Source organism: Sminthopsis crassicaudata, chromosome 2 (genome assembly GCF_048593235.1).
Source record: "Sminthopsis crassicaudata isolate SCR6 chromosome 2, ASM4859323v1, whole genome shotgun sequence".
In the NCBI taxonomy this organism is placed as follows: Eukaryota; Metazoa; Chordata; class Mammalia; order Dasyuromorphia; family Dasyuridae; genus Sminthopsis; species Sminthopsis crassicaudata.
The window spans coordinates 465,178,138-465,195,610 of record NC_133618.1 but is presented as its reverse complement, the minus strand read 5'-3'; the positions used below and the strand labels follow the sequence as shown (position 1 = coordinate 465,195,610).

The 17,473-nt window shown below is 34.7% G+C and overlaps 1 protein-coding gene across 9 annotated transcripts in view; it reads left to right on the top strand.

The window, feature by feature from the left end:
* The window catches only part of STRBP (spermatid perinuclear RNA binding protein), a 179,982-nt gene that overhangs the window by 78,828 nt on the left and 83,681 nt on the right, over window positions 1–17,473 (top strand). For all 9 annotated transcript variants that reach the window (XM_074293014.1, XM_074293009.1, XM_074293005.1 and 6 more), the window contains one exon: window positions 3,333–3,477. In XM_074293014.1, coding sequence (XP_074149115.1) covers window positions 3,333–3,477 — 145 coding nt within the window. The remainder of the gene's footprint in view (window positions 1–3,332; window positions 3,478–17,473) is intronic.

Sequence of the window (17,473 nt, the reverse complement as noted above, 5' to 3'; positions counted from 1 at the left end):
TGCTGAACATTGCTAGAAGACCTCAAAGAATATTTGTGACTGGGTCCATTACAAATTTATTTAATCTTAACTGCTCCCTCAGTACAAGCTCTATCCTTTTTTGATTGACTTTTACCTGTTCCAAACCTCCTCAACCTCCCAAACTCATCTCTCAGCAGAAGTCCTTGCTTTTTATACTTGTTAGAAAAATTTCAGGTCCTGTGTTGTAATGTCTTCCCCTAATTCTGTAACTCAGATCCTTTCAATATGATTCACCATTCTCTCATCCTTTGCTCTAGTCTTGGAGGAAAAGGGATCCATTTCCTATGCTAATCCTTCCTCTTGTACTTTTGATCTCATTTTATGCCATCTCCTGGAAAGCTTCCTTCTTTGGGTTTCTCCTCTTTATAATTTTCCCTCTTCCATCTTTTGACTCCTTTCCTGCTATCTGCAAACAACTAAAGAGCTCTCCTGTCTTTACAAAATATTCATTTGACTTTGCTATCCCTTCAAGCTATTAAACTTTTGTATTAAATATCTCCCTTTTATTGCTCAAATCCTGGAAAAAGTTTCTATCCTTGTTACTTCTACTTTTCATCTAATTCTTAATCCCTTGCACTCTGCCAGTAGACTGAAACTTAATCCATCAGCAATCTCTATCCCAGTGGTCCTCAAACTTTTTAACTAGGGGGCCAGTTCACTGTCCCTCAGATTGTGGGAGGGCCAGACTATAGTAAAAATAAACAACTCACACTGTCTCCGTCCCTCAGCCCATTTGTCATAACCCTGTGGGCCGCATAAACGTCCTCAGCAGCGAGCCATAGTTTGAGAACCCCTGCTCTATCCCTAAATTCGCCAGCTATTTTTCACTCCTCATCCTTTTTGACTTACCTACATAATTTAATTGACGACTGTGTTGACTGTTGGTTCCTCCTGACTACTCTTTTCTTATGTTGTTTCCTTAAACTTTGCTTTTTCTGATGGTGATATCAGCCTCTTGAGTCATCCAGGTTTTAAGGCTTGAGTCATCCTCAACTTGTTAGTTGTTCTTTGTTTTTCCATATCTTGATAGTTGCTGTCTTTTTTTGTACCTTCAAAATATCTCTTAACATCTATCATCTTCTCATTTGCTAAGTTATCACTCTTAATTTAGATCCCTATCACCTACCTCAACTATTACAGTTATCTCCTTGTTGATCTGCTTTGATCCAGGAGTTCTCTTCTCATAATAATCCGTGTCTAATCCTTGGCATAAATTGATAGTCTTTCTATAGAGCTTACTTTTCAGGGCTATTTTTTATATCCCTGACTCAAATTTGTATCTCACTGCACATATTCATGTTGTTTTTTGACTCAATTCTCCTTGTATTCACTTTGGGGTTAGAACTTTCTGAAGCACTTTGTTAGATTTCCTTCATTGTTTTGCTTCATTCATCTTGTATCTTCTTGTTACTCTAATTTTACCAGACTGATCCCTAATAAAAAAGGACATCTTTCCTCCCTAGATTTGATACGCCCCCAGGTATATTTAAAAATGTTTGATCACTTAAGAGCCAAAAAAAATCCATTTATAGGGAGAAAAACTATACAGCACGATGAAATCTTTTTATTCATATCAGGATGTTGAGGATATATATGATGGGTTAACTGATGACAAACTCAAAAATCCTATTTTACTTCAATTCTTATTTACATGTCTAAAATAGGAAGTCCATTTTCTCCTCTTAGTGTTATACTTATGAAATTATTTCCAAGATGATAGAAAAATTTTAGTTTTCTCATAGTTATTCTGAATGTTTGGTAATATGGTATAGGATAATGCTTTTGTGAATTTTAAATACTGAGTAAGGAATTAAAAGATAGGAAATGGTAGTAACAGTGATAACAATTCACATTTCTATTAACACTTGAGAATTAGCCAAATGAAATAGTAACATTATTTTATCAGTGATACTGATTCTGGCAGGTGAAATTATTTGTCCCAGTTTACATTGCTATCTAGTTTTTATAACTGGATTTTGAACTGCTATCTGACTCCAGGTTTAGTATGTTAGTGTGTATCATGGAAATAGTATTAGATTTTAAACTAGGGCACCAGGGTTTTGTACTAGTTGTAATACTAATTCCTATATGATAATTCATTTCTTGCATCTGGACCTCAGTTTATTCATCTGTCAAATTATTTTATCTTATCTCTGGTCCCATTTATTACTGTGTGATTCTGTTTTCATATAACTTGGTTTTGCTACCTCATGCATGGGAATGTAATATACCTTTTCCTTTGTGGAGCTATGAGATTTTTGGGTCAGATTTTTTGACCTTTTTTTTTTTTTTTTTTTGGGTCAGATGTTTTTAATGGTCCTTCATTTCAACAAAGATACTCCATAGATGCAGACATTGATAGAGATATTGAGGCTGGAGAAACCTTAAGAGATCCAATTCTCTTCCCTCATTTGGAAATGAGGAAACTGAAATGCAAGAAAATAAAGTGACTTTTCTAATTCTAGATAGCTAAATGATTTGGAATCAGGACTTGCACCCTGATTTGTACATTCAGTGATTTTTTTCTGTGGATGTGCAAAAAGTACTGAATATTAAGAGCATGCCTTTATATTTGCAAAACATTGAAATAATTGGAAGGTGATTGCTATATTGTGCCAGGACATTAAATTATAATGTAATTATACTGTTAATACATCACATAATCATATTTCCTTGTGAATATCAAATGCTTTGCCCTGTAATCTTGAGTCTCATCAATCTCTCAACTTCAAAAAGAGCACAGTTTCTGGCTTTCATCCACTGAAGACAGATCACTATGGCTCCCTGTTTTTATTCATGCTTACATGCTTTTAAAAAACAAACAATCTCCCCATCTCCTTTTTGTTCTCTCTCCCCCCCCCCATTTAATTTTTTATTTATTAGGAGAACTTAGAAATTAATAGTTTGAGAGGATACATCCAGGTAAACTGCTAATTTAGAGCACTCCCATATAGTTTATTTTTCAATAATATATCTCCAATAATTAAAAGTGGAGAGTTCCATCTTTATTTGTAGAGCCTTGGTGTGGTGATTTGAATTCAGAGTTTTCTCAACTACAAGCTCAGCACTCTTAATCACCAACTTGCCTCTAACCACAATAAGAGTTTTTGTTAATTTTGAACCAAGTAATTAGGAAGAAAACAGGTATCCATTGTTGATCAAACATTTGGAGGGCTTCCTTACTTGAACACAATAATATTAGCTCATTATTGCAGTTTGAGATCCTTTTACATATAGTACAAACATTTCTTTATGTGATTTGTAATTCTAATTAATTGGACATTATAAAGATCTTATTTGGTGACTTTCAGAAACTTACAGAAGAGAGATATGAAGTGGAGCAGTGTATAAAAGAGGCATCTATTATTATCCGAAATACAAAAGAGCCCACGTTAACGCTGAAGGTGATACTTACTTCTCCTCTAATTAGAGATGAATTGGAGAAGAAAGATGGAGGTATATAAAGCTTTTTTCCCCCCCCCCCCTTTTAATTTTATTTACATAAGACTTCTATCTCAGATGTTATGTTGGTTATGTCATATAGTTTTGAGCATATAACTGTTCTTTCTTGTCTTATGTTTGTAACATTAAAAAAATAACCAAATATGTATTTTTGCATATTTGGTAAAGCAAAAAAAATTTCAGGGTAGAAATGTATAGAATGTTTAATGTATGAAAAACCCTGTGCTTATTTTTAGAATCCTATCATGACTACTATAGTTTAATGGCTTTTGAGGACCTCATTTTGCTTTATTTAAATTTGCTATGCATAGTTGGTACTCATTTAAACATATCATGACTCTGGTTAGTGTGATGGATTTTATGGTCTAGTACATAGTCTTAAATTGGTATTATATGTGTTGGTGATTTCTTAAATACGTCTTGTTTGTACATCACCCTTTTAAATGCTATTGTAAATTGTAAATGTCATCTCAGCTGTAGCTTAGATCCTTTTGTTATTTAATCATATGTACATATAAATATGCTCATGTATGTTTATTTTTTAATATTAGAGATCTACTTGGGAGATGAGTTGGAAATTTATTTCTGAAAATGTTTACACACACTACATATTTCCTCTTGAGATTTCTAACACTCCATGTAGTGTTTTGAGTTTATCTGAAGAAATTACGCTTCAGATACCTTCCTGATGTTGAATGCCTACCACATGTTATATATTGGGGGGGACATTCAAAAGTGATTTAGCATAAGAAAGATGGAAAATTGTTAACCTGGAGATAATAAAGATATGAGATGGTTGTTCCCTTTACTACCTTCTCTTTCCAATTCCCTCCCTTTTACCTTTACAAATCCTTGTCCATGGAGATGATCCTGGAACTTCAAAGATTATAACAGTGAGTTCAAGCTGGGAATATCTTTGAATTAAGGGTTCAGTAATCAAATGTCTCTTGTTCAAAAATCATCATATCAGTATAGAGTTAGCTGAGTGTAAATGTTAACAGATTGCCCACCAGGTGTTGGAGCTTTGTCACAAGAATTCATGAAGACTTGCTTCTGATTTGTGGAAAACTTCTGATTCGGGTCAGTGGTAGAGATATACAGAAGGATGAAAAGATTCTTTTTGATTTGAAGGGTTTTTTATCTTACAATATTTGCTTTCCATTTCACTCTCCCCAATTTTGTTCTTAGAATCTTGTTTTACCATATTCTTTGCCAGACCTTTGACTAACTGGCTAATTTCTGTCATTACAATATAGGCAGTTGGATTCATCTAGACCAATGTGGGAAACTTCTTGTTACTTTTTCATCTATAGATGTGTCACTTCTCCCACTTGAAGTTCCAGTACATTAAGAAATAGTGGTTAGTTTCTCACTTATGTTCAGGTAGATGATAAGGACAGCAGAGACTGCTTTCACCAATATATTAAGCATTTAATATTTTTTAGTTGTGAGTTTGGGGCCATACATATAGAATTGAGACAATCTTTAAAATTTTGAATCTTAAAATGAGCTTCACTCCAGCCAGTAGATATAATTTAGTGAGTCATATTTTAAAAATTTGACATTAAGAGAGTTGCCAGTTTAGATTCATCTATGTATATGTACATTTCTTGCTTTCATTATCTTTAGAATTGCACTTTAAAAACTTGTATTAAATGATTTTTTTTTCTGTTAGGTTTGCAGTTCATCATGAATACTAGCTATATAAAAATGTATCACAGTTTATGTTAACCTGTGACTGCTAGAAAAAAATTGAACAGTTAGGAAAAAAGAGTGATTTGTAGTTTAGTTTTGGGAATCTATTTATTGAATTCAGAGACATCAGATGTCATCTGAGATTACTTGGAAGGCTAGGAATTGCTGCCTGAGTATAGTAATTAAATGGCATAGCAATGGATCTATGTTTAATTATTTTCTTACTTATTTTTGCTGAGGCAATTGGGGCTAAGTGACTTGCCCCTGGGAGTTTCAAGTGAGATCAGGTCCTCCTGACTTAGCGCTAGTGCTCTATCAGCATCACCTAGCTGTCCCCTAATTATTTTCTTAAAAATCTTATAGGATGCTCATCTATAGAGCTTTCTTAAAATTCAAACCATGATGACTGTTTATTTTCATGTAAAAATATAACTTGGCCTTTGAAAGACCCTTTTAAAAGGTTTTTCTTTAAAGAAAGTATTATGGCCCGAAAGAGCTCTAGACTTAGAGTAAGGAGTTTGGACTGCCATGGTTCAAACATTGGCAAATCACTTCTTTCTGGGCCTCAGTTTTCTCATTTGTCAAAGAGTGGTGTTTGTCAATTATCAGGTCCCTTCCATGGTCTAGTCTGCTCCTAGACAGTTAATATTTAAGTTTATATAAAACTTATTCTTACTATACCAGATTTGCTTGTTTTTCATGCCTTTTCCCTTGGTGATGTAGAACAAAATTTTGTTTAATTGTAGGTTTAAAGATGCCTTCCAAGGACTCTGGGTTATTAGAGAATAAACATTTCTACTTTTAGGGTGGCTTCACATTTGCACTCACATTTTTATGGCATTAAACATGTATAAAGCATATTCCCCAACACTGAGGTAGGTATGTGAGAAATTGAGGCATACATAAAGAGAGGTTCAGATGACTTCTTGAGAGTTACCCAGCTTTAATTAATTGGAAATGGAACTCTTTCTTAGGTCTTTAGATTTGATAAACAGTGTTCTTTACCCACTTATAAGAACCTGTAATAGAGTTTTTTGAAAAGAAAAGAGCTTAGGGACAGCATTCTAGTGAGCATGCAGAATATTTAAAAAACTTAATTGAAATTGTTGATTTAGAACTTTTTCTTCAGATATTCTTTGAGAAGGAAAAGAATCCTTTCTTTACCATTTATAATAGTTGTCCACAAGAGTTGCCTGGTAGTTCTTTTGATTGCTTTTTGTGTCCTTTTGTGATTTACTTGTTGTGAAATTTGAACTTTTCCAAAGATGATTCTAAGATGATTCTGATCTTTGGTAGGGTTTTTGGAAGCTCCAAATCAACTTGTGTAATGTCTGGGCTAGCTTTCTGGAGGTCCTCTAGATGGGCCTTGGTCTCAGCAGGATAATCATCATGAGGATAGTCTTTATTGTCTCCTTCACAGTCTTTTCACTTTGACTGACTGACCTTGTCCCTAGTTCTCTCAGCCCTTAAATACCCTATTACAGTTACATCATTACAGCATATTGAGTATAAGCCAATCTAGAATGATTATTTCATTATGTCAAACTAGATATATGTAGACGAGAGAACCATCTCATCAATTCTACTGAGTTAACACCTTGTAGGTATCCTGGTTTCAAGTATACTTGTTCTGGCCCTTTACAAACTTGAAGGATTTATATTGAAGGAGTTGGGGGTAGTTAGGAGAAAGATTAAAGTTTTCCTTCATTTTCCTGTCTTTTATTCTGGAACCCTTTGTCTCATTCTTGGCTTAATTTCTTGCAGCTATTAGTTTAAAAAAAAAAAAAAAGACATGAAACTTCTTTCCTTTTTAGGCTACACAATTCCATGACTCCATTGGCCATTTCCTATGTCCTTCTTCCTTCTCTTTTTTTGACTTTCCCATAAGTTGGTTTCCCGCTAGCTTGGTTTCTATCCCTTTGTCTATTGTCTGCCCTCTTATTACAGACTCAAATAAAGCCTTCATCTAGGGAAAGAGATTCTAGAATATTAGAATATATTTTGGCTTAATATAAGGGAATCTTCCTAACAGAGTTGTTCGAGAGTGAGTTGAACTGTTTACTGGAAATTTTTTTGAGTATAGGCTAGAAATGGTCACTTGTTGAAAATATTAAGAATGATGATAATGAATGATATGATGTGATTAATTGCAAGACTAGATTCTTGGTGGTAGTCTACTCAGATAATTATCTGGGTGAAATTGGCTCTAAATTTATGCCTGTATTACTAATTTTTATTATTGTCATATAATAAGCTCTCAAGAGAAGTTTGAATGGTAGAAGAAACAAATTTTGTCTCAATAACATGAAATACTTTATTGATTGAATTTTTTGAAAATGGAACATAATCTCTTGTGCAAGGGTGAGATGGGATATAATATAAGCACCACTAGAATGTGGAATTGGACAAAGGAGAGACCACTGTAAGATGTGGGGATGTTAGGAAAGCTTTTATAGATGAATTAGCTGGGGCTTGAAGCTACTGCAAAAGTAAAATGCAAAGATGTGATTTATTGATGACTCCCTCACCCTACCACCCATTCAAAGCATGGTACAGTTATAAGCCAGATGTTCAGAGAAGCTGGGATGATAACTATTGTTTGGGTTAGAATAGAATTTATCCATTTTTGGGTAGTGTAGATTTTCAAAGGTTTATGGAAAAGTTGAGTTAGTGAACTTTACTTGAATTGATATCTATCAGGCAATTCTTTGAGCACGAACCCATTCTAGGATAGGATAGTAGATTATTTGAGTCTGGGGTCTTAGAGACAAAATTTAACACACAGTTTTTGTCTTCTAGTATTTGCAACAATTGATAAGAAAATATTGCAGAAAGTACTTCCAGAAGGCCTTTTTATATATCTTGGGTGCAGACTAATAGTGCTTGGAGTAAAAGTCTCACAGTAAGATAAGTCACTAAATAGCAGTTAGTGTGAAAAAGACTTGGGTGTTCATGAATGTTGGAATCAGCATTGTGATGTGATAATCAAAAAAAATTGCTATTTTTTTTTTTCCAGTTGCTTTCAGTAGAAGGTCTGATATGCAGCATTGGGAGGTGGGGGTGAGAGCACAGTGGTGATTGTTGTCCTACAATTAAATACTAAATATTCTCATTTTACAGATGAGGAAATTGAAAATTAAAGAGGCTGAGTGATTTGCCTACGATTGCATAGTTTGCAGTCGTCACAAATGGCAATAATAGCTTCTCATTATGGCTTTTGAATTAAAAGACTCTTGAATTCGTTAATTGCTGTGCTAAAAATTTATTAGTGGAATGAAGTTTCTTGTTTACTTGCATAGTTTCTACCTCTAGAATAAAATGTTTAGTTCTGAGTGCCACATTTTAGGAGGTTTTTTGACAAATTGACATTATGCTGAGAGAAGGATGTCCATCACTTCAAACTATTAACTTAAGCTACATTGAAGGAACTTGAGTTTAGCATTAGAAAAGAGAAGACTTGTAGGAACGGGATAATTTTTTCAAGGGCTTTTGTGTGGAAGAGCAGATATATTTGTTTTCCTTGTTTTCATGAAAGAGACTAAAAACCATAGTAGATATATAGACATATAGTATTCAGTTATATGTAAGGAAGAGCTTTATAAGAGATTTATAATTGAAAGTGATCTTAGAAACTATCTAATGCAACTTTTTTCTGAACAAGAATCTGAGCTTTTCAGAAATGGAATTACTTGACATCAGAGAGTTGTCATTGTAAGTACTATAATTAAAAGGCCCAGTAACCATTTGCTTGGTGGATAATGCTTCAGTCAAAAATATATCTTCCAACATTTTTAGATTCTATGAGAAGATAATTATTCTCTCTAAATTCACCTCACCACAGTTTTCTTTCTGTATTCAGTTTGTTGGTATTTTCTCTGTTGAGGCTATGTGCGCACACATACATACACCCTTTTTATGTATATAAAGAGAATATGTGTGTGTGGAGCAAATGAAAATAAAAACACAAACTTATACACATGTGTACATGTATGTGTGTATACATGAGTTCTTTGCACAAAGAGTAAGCATATAATAAAATCTGATCATTTCTCTGTCTAACCTTGAGCTAATTAGTTTCACCCAGTATGCTAACCATTAAGCCCCTGCTTATATATAGAGCTTTCTGTTAGACACTGAGTGTGATACTTAAGCAAAAGACAGGCCCTTTTTTCTTAGAACCTTATTTCCAAATTGTTATAGAGCCATGAAGAGCCTAGCATAAGCGAATGATTCATTTTTGGAGATTATAGGATTCACATGGCTATCTGCCATTTTTAATCAAGTTTTGTTTATGCTTTATTTCTTCATATCTATAGCACAATATTTTCTTTAGGAGGATCAGGTAATTAGCATTCTTTAAGGGGAGTGAGAGAAACTGACCAAGATTTCCTTTTTATATAGTTTGATTCTAGTGATTAACATCTCATCAATTAAAACATGGTTAGGCATAATGGACTTCTTTCAGTGCTTACATTGTTCATAAATTTTTTGTGCCTTCATGCCCTATTGCTGAATAATATCTTTGCCCTTCCTTATCCTTTTTAATTTTTTAAAAATCACTTTGCTTTTACCATATTTTTTCCAAAATAATTTCCAGAGTGGGTTTGCAGGTGAATTAGTCATAATAATAATTGACCCTTTTATACTTTTCCCCAAAAGCAGTGTTAGGCAATAATAAATGTTATTATTGAACTGAAGCTCATAGAGGGGCTATTAAATGATTTGTCCAAGGTCACATAATTGGCAGTTTTCACATTTACACTAAAAACTTACTATTTTGGACATTGAGTTAAAAGACTCTGGGTTTATACAAACATGTTCTTTTTGCTTCATCAATAAGCTTTTATATTTCTAACCAATAAACAATTAAGATTTAGTGAACTACATGCTTAACACTGAATTGGCCACCAGAAATCATAGGTTTGGTTCTTCCTCATCCACTTATTTAATTGCACGACTTCAGACAAGTCAATTTTTCTTTCATCTAGACTTCAGTTTTTCTTTTCTATGGTTGTATTTGGATCTTTTAAAATTTTCCTTCTCTAAAATAAGAATTTTGAATTTAGCCAGTATCCAAGGTCCCAATGATGAGGTTTAGATTTGGGGAACCCAAATGGAATTAGGATTTCTGGTGGTCAGGAAGTTAAATGAGGTCTAGTGACAGGTTCGGGGTTCAATGAATCAAATGGAGGGGTTTATCTCCCCTGCAATCCCTTGGGATTTGGCGTAAGCATAGGTTCTCTATAAATGAATTTACACACCCAAAAACCTAGATTCATAAAAAGAGGCTTATTATGGGGTTTGGAAGTAAGGTTAAAGTCTGGTTAAGGAAATAGGTGAGGATAAAGAAGATAGTACTGGAAACAGTATTCCAGTGGGCAGAGGCCATTGGTGTGCCAAGCATAGCATAGCATGACATGTTTGGAACTTCTGTAAAGAGAGGATTTTAGTTTGGCTCTTTATAATGAGAGATTTAGCTAAAGGGGGCCCGTGGGTGGAGTCCCAAGTTGGCTCAGATTTGATGGGGGCTATGAAAGCCCAAGTTGGCTCAGATTTGGTGGGGGCTGGGACAAGTCCAGATCTCCTGTTGGAATTCAAAGAGGTAATTTTGAGCAGGATTTGTGAATCAAATTGATAATGTATCAGCCAGGAGGGGCTGGGAGTAATCTGAAAGGATTCACAAATCAATAGGAAATACAATTTCTTAGAGACTACAACCAGCTTCATTTCCCCTTCAAGCAGTTAAAACTTAAATTCATTTTAAGGGAAAAAGGACTTGGGTCACGGTCTCTTATTGAGGCAGAATTGAAGGAGATTTTTCTCCTTCAAAGATTTTCAGAGTTCCAGGGTCCCCTCTTCATTCCCCCTTCAAGCGGTCATCTCCAAATGCATTTAGGATAAAAGGGGGTGATGATCTCTTAACTGCTTCCAGCTGGCAAGGATTGTAGCACTTGTGGGTGGTTCATGCCAGGAGGTGAGGTGTGAGGCGTGGGGTTTGGGGATGGCAGCAGGGCATCTAAGGGGTGTTTGTCCCAGTCAGTCGTCCCATGTTCTCCAGGCTGAAGGGCAGTTGAGAATCCAAAGTTTGAAACCTAGAGAAAACAGATATCAGGAGCAGATTAGAACTGGGGTGTCATCCAGAGTTGAGATGGCAACATTCGGGAATGGGGCCTTTAGCAGGAAATGCATCAGGTCTCTTCTGTGGGCTGCCTATAAGAATGCTGATGGCCCATCTGACAATATCAAATGCCAAAGAAAAGTATAAGAGAAAATGCTAGGAGCAAAAAGATTAGTAAAAGATGTTAAGTAGCCTAGAGTTTAGCCCTTTCACTGTAAATTTTCAGGAAAGCTAATTTCTCCTGGTGTTATGTCAGAGTGGCAGGGATTAAGGGTATGGACTCAGAGAGTCTGAGTAGGCAGGAGGCCTTGATGTCTTTTGTGAGGCAGGGTCTAGGGATGGATGTGTCCCCTCTTGTCAGGGCTGTGGAACAAGATAAGAATGCAGTTTAAGCTCTTCTAACTGTGCTGCTTTAAAAAAAATTAATAATAGAGAGTTGGTTCCAAAATCTCACCAGAAAAATAAACAAAGATATCGAGCTTTCCTTCCTACTATCCCCACTCTTTATGGAGGAAGGGTGAAAGGGGTCAAGAGGGAATGTAAAGTATCAGTGCTGCTTACCAGCTTACAGGCCCCTGAGGTGTTTGGACTGTCCTGGGATAAAAGGGGAAATAGGGCCAGACACCCAAATTTCTACCAGAGAGCAGAACGCTGGGGGGCCAATTCAACCCCTGTGGTGTTTGCTGTCATGGTAGAAAGGCAGTTTTTCCAGTGTTCCTCCTGCTTGAACTCAGGACAGAGAGACTGGGTCTCTTTGGACAGTTTCCGTGGCACCTACAGGCCTAAGTCTGGGAGAAATTTGTATTAAAAAGGCACCTCCACTCTGAGTGTCTTTTCAGGAGGCTTAAGTTGCCCTGAGAAGAAAAGAGCTGAGAGTCTCAGGTTAGAGAGTAAAAGGAAAACCAACAGCTGTTTGTAGCAGAGTGGGAGAAACATTAAGGGCTCAAGAATGGGCTCCTCTAGTTTTGGCTTTAGTATATTGGCCTTGGAAGTTGGGGGTGGGTTTCAGGTCTCTCATTAAGTTGGGAGTTTTTCAGCTTTGAAAGAGACAAGTGTACTGCTTGTGTTTCTTATCTGAGGGCAGAAGTATTAGTATCAGTCCCAGGATTTGAAAGGAAAAAAAAAGGGATTTTAAGAATGGACTTGGCCAGAGAGTTGATGGGTGGAGAGAGATTGGAATTAGGCTTAAGCTATTCAGAGTTCAGGTTTTGCGATTGAGGTATTTTTCTAAGTCCAGTGTGTCTCTGCACCTCTTAGTATTGAAATCTTAATAGAAATGATGGATCACAATATATACATACATACATATATATATATTATGCTCTCACTGGTCACTGGAAATCAGTAGATGATGATTTTGGTAGAAAACTTCATTAATAAAACATAATTCTAGAGTTTATCTTCTTTCTTATCTCATTTAATAAATGACAGCATACCACTAATAGGAAGTAGCCTTTTCTTAGTGTAAATTAGCAAGGTAAAAAGTAGAATTCAGCTTTCCTCATTTTTGCTTCATCATGTTGCTTCTCCATTAATATTCCTTGAAGTTGTTTACACATTCTTACAGAAGTTTAGTTTTTCTATTTAGCAAATTAAAACTCCTGTTTTGGAACTTGTCTAGTAATGTAAAATTGGAGTCTTCAAACATGTTTTGTTGGGTAAAGCAATAGTTAGTTCTTCATGGTTGCTTTTTCACAATCATGTTAAAGAAGTTTTTTTCAAGAGCACATGCAGCCTTTTGAAGACTGTTTACTTCATAAATCAAGTAGTCAACAGCCTAAGCACATGAAATTTTGCTATGATGTTACATTGTGCAAACTAAGTTGGGAGCTCAACAATCTGCTGTTGAAACATAGTAGAAAAGTAAGTTGGATTTGGAGTACAAGACCTGAATTGAAATAACAGATCTACTCCTTATTTTGGATATAATTCACTTCTGTTTGACTCACTTCCCATATTTATGAAATGAAAGTTGAATTAAATATCTCCAGAGTTTCTTCCAATTTTGTATTCCTCTAATCTCAAATTTGTGGCAGTCTTTTTAAAAAAATTAAATTATAACAGTTTAATAACATCTTAGAGATGAAGAATTTTAGAGAACATAGAGCCCAGTTTCATTTTATAGATGAGAAAGCTGAAGATTAGAATAGTGTGACTTTCTAGAATCATATGGCAAGTATCTAGGTTTTCTGACTCTTAAATTTAGGGTTGAACTCTTAAATGGGTTAGTCCAATAAAGACATTATAATATTATCTGTGAAGAAATAAAGCAAGCAGTAATTTTCCTTATAAAATGAGGTACTTGGACCAGTTCAGTGTTTCTCAATCCAAATTAGTGAAATATTTAAATTCTCTAATGTGGATGACTTTCTCTTCCTCCTCCAGCTTCACTGTAATGGCTTTCTACAGGTGGTGCACCTGATAAAAAGGAGGAATTTTCATTAGAAAAAAGGACCTATTAGGTAGCCATGTTGGTCCAGTCCAACAAACATTTGGTGTACATTAGATGATGGTTTCAGTAGAAACCTTCATGAATAAAATAAATTTTAGAGTATAATATGGTACAGTGTGGATAGGCTAGGCATTGGAAGCATAAAGAAAAAATTAGCCAGTAGTCTTGAGTTAAGTGCTGAGCACTATGCTAAGGTACTGGGGTGCAGTATAAAATAGTTGAAAAAGAACTGACTTGGAACTCAAAAGGCTTAGGTTTAATCTTGGGTTAGTAGCTGTGTGACCTTGAGCAAGTCACATTTCTTTTCTTGAACTTTATTTCCTCATTTGTAAAACAATTATCCATTTAACACTTCTCTCCCTAGGCTGTTATGAGAATCAAATGAATAGGTTTACATAAAGCACTTTGTAAACGATGAAATGCTAGGTAAATGTTAGCTGCTGTTATTGTTAAAAGTTTTGTGGATTGGTAAAAAAATTTTCCACAGACTGACAGTTGGGAAACACTGGACCAGATGATCACTTTAAGGTCCCTTTCAACCCTAAAATTCTGTAAGTATAAGATAGTTATCTGATTCAGAAGGTAAAAAAGTATTTTGGAAGCCACTAGCAAGGGAAAATAAGTAGAGAGAATTTGTAAATATCTTATTTGTTTGCTGGAATTTGACTGTATAATGTTTGATTAAAAAGAAATTTTAAACAAACATTTACATGTTATCCCCTTCCTATTTAATTAAAAAAATGAAACCAACCATGAAACCACAACCTCCCAAATATTGGAAAATCTTGAGTAGTTCACTTCCTGACCAGCAGAGCATGAAGAAACATGGCCATTCTGATGATGGTGTAAAAAGGAATATAGTCTTCTTTTCACTGCCTGTTCCTTTCTTCCTCCTTTTTTCTTTCTTTCTTTTTTTTTTTTTTTTCTTGTACAATTTTGCACCAAATGTTGACTGTCTGCAACAAAATAATGTAAACATTATGTAAGATATTGAATGTCTACTCAGGGAACTGAATACGATATCCAAATGAAAGATATTTCTTCTATTTTTTGGCATCCTGATGCCAGATTTCCTTTCAGGAACAATGAGATGTTACTAAAATTAGTTGCTGACCATCCATGGCAGCATGGTCACTTCCATTTGTTCCCTAATACCATACTGCTATGAAGTGGGAGACCTAAGAATCAAATCTGAGTCAGAATATAGGCTCATAAGACCTGTATTTGAGTCCTGTGTTTGAGTTATGTTGTATGTGGATAAAACACACTTCCCTCACCACTTACCTTTTCAGGAGTGTTTGGAAGAGGCTGTTCTGTTATGTTCTGTCAACTACAAAGTATATATGAGAGTTTGAGTACAGTTATACTGAGTGAAAGTCAAGGAAAAATTTCTTTTAGCCCTGCAATTTGAGTTTTAACATTCCTAACTCCTCAATCAATCCCCCAACCCCTAGATCACCCCCCAAAAACCCTCAAACCTCTCCCTTTAATAAAATAATGTGTATAAACATAGTAATACTTTAACATGTTTATGATAATCATTATTAGTTGTAAAACTATTTAGCATTATTGGTAAAGAGTGAATGAGATGATTTGTGAGGTCCTTTCTATTCTTGACATTCAAGGCCTCTAAAATATTCAATGATTTATTTTTTAATAAGCCTTTAGAATATTCACTTTCAGGCCCTTTTGTGGTTTAAACTGTTTTGCAGTCAGTCAACTTTTGCCATTTCTAACTTTTCAAAAAATTCTAATTACTCATTGATAATTGATAATAGTTGTTTTACCTGCTATATGAGCTTTTGCAGATGCTTGCATGTATTGCCCACAGTTATATTTTAGGTACTAATGTAACAAAGCCAGTACAAGTGCTCTCTAAAAAGGATTTGGATCTTGAACCCCAAGAACCAAATGTTAACCAATAAAGTTTTGCAGATAGTGGAATTTTCTATTCTAGAAAAATCACTAAAGATAGCAACTATCTTTTGACCCTTACTACTTTTATGGAAAAAAGGTTTGGAAGCCAGCCTTGTCCAGTGTTGTGGTTTACATTTCAATGGATGATGGGAACACATGCAAATATCTGTTTTGGGGCTCACCAGGTCAGAAAATAAGCATGTAGCACTTCATCCTTTGGTGAACACAACTAGCTGAGTGTACCACAAAATGTCAGAAACCACCGAAAGGTTTGTCCTCTGTAGTACTAGACAGCTTAGCTTTTAAGGTTTTTTTTTTTTTTTTTAAATTTGCCAAAATACATATTGAATTTACAGTAATAGTTTCCCTAATACTCTGTAGGAAGTGGAGACATTAATGTTAAGATATTTTAACGCTTTTAGACAGGGTTTTGTAACTTTGGAGGGGTGATGTTAAGTGTGTCATGGATTCCCCTTGACAATTCAGGAAAGCTGGTGGGATATCTCTCAGAATAATATTTTTATAAAGATAAAATTAATAAGATTACAAAGGAAACTGCTTATGTTGAAATGTAATTACCAAAATATTAAAACAAAAACAAAGAAACCAAAACTAGATTCATGGGACCCTAAGGTAAGAATTCCTTCTAATCTTCTATACCTCTCTATCCCCCTTCTCTTTTTCCCTCTTAATCCTTTCTCCTTTTTGTTCCCCCTATTGTCCTCTTACTCTCTGAATCCTTTATTCTTTTACCTTTCCTTTTTCTTAACCCATTTCTCTTTATTTCTATATTAATTGAAAAAGTCTGAATACATTTAGCTGCACAAAAATGAAGTTCCTAAAGATGACAGTAAATACTGCCTATTCTGACTTATTTCAAGTAATGAGCTGGGAATTGACTTATGGGTTCTATTTTGTATTTACCAAGCCCCCAGCTTAAAAAACAAACAAACAAACAAACAAAAAAACCACAGTAATTTTGACATGTATGTGGGAAATTTGTTTATTTAACCATTTTACCAGCATATATGAAGTTGTTGCTATGTGTAGGACTCCATACTAGACTTTGGAGGAGATAGATGAATATACTTTGAATCTTGCCCATAAGGAGTTTATACTGCAGTAGATATGTTATCTTAGTTTTGACTACATATACCACATCAGATGTGTATGTCCTTCCTTTCTCCTCTTACAGATTATAGCTATTAGAAACACTGTGTTTTAGTAAAAATACCATTGGCCTATTGTTGAAAGATCCTCACTTAAATCTTGTCTGACACTTTATTAGTTGCATGATTCATATCAAGTTAATATCTTTATACCTCATTGTAAAAATATGTTGTATGATGTTGTAAAATAGAGATGCATCATTCACCTCATAATTACTGCAAGAGAAGTACTAAAATTCTCTATTTAACATGTTGGTATCATTAATAATTATTTACATATTAGACATTTCTTTTCCAATATGGATTTAGCCTCCAAATTTTAAGCAAAATAATGATATTTATTACTATTTTAAATGGAAATTAAAAATTAAATGCACAGAAAACTTGAAACCTTTAAAGCCACCATGGTAACTTTTTACAATTTTGGTTAATAAGCAGTTTCACATAACTATGAAGAATTTAGCCAACCTTTTTAAAAGTAATCTTTGATTAAATATAAGCAGACCAAGGGCCCAAACCATTTCTAGAAAAACAAAATTAATCGTTGCTCAGTAATTCCTATTTAAATGTCATTTCTGAGTAAAAAGGAAAAAGTGCTACATCCCTATTTTTTGCCCTGCAATAATGTGTTACTGTTAT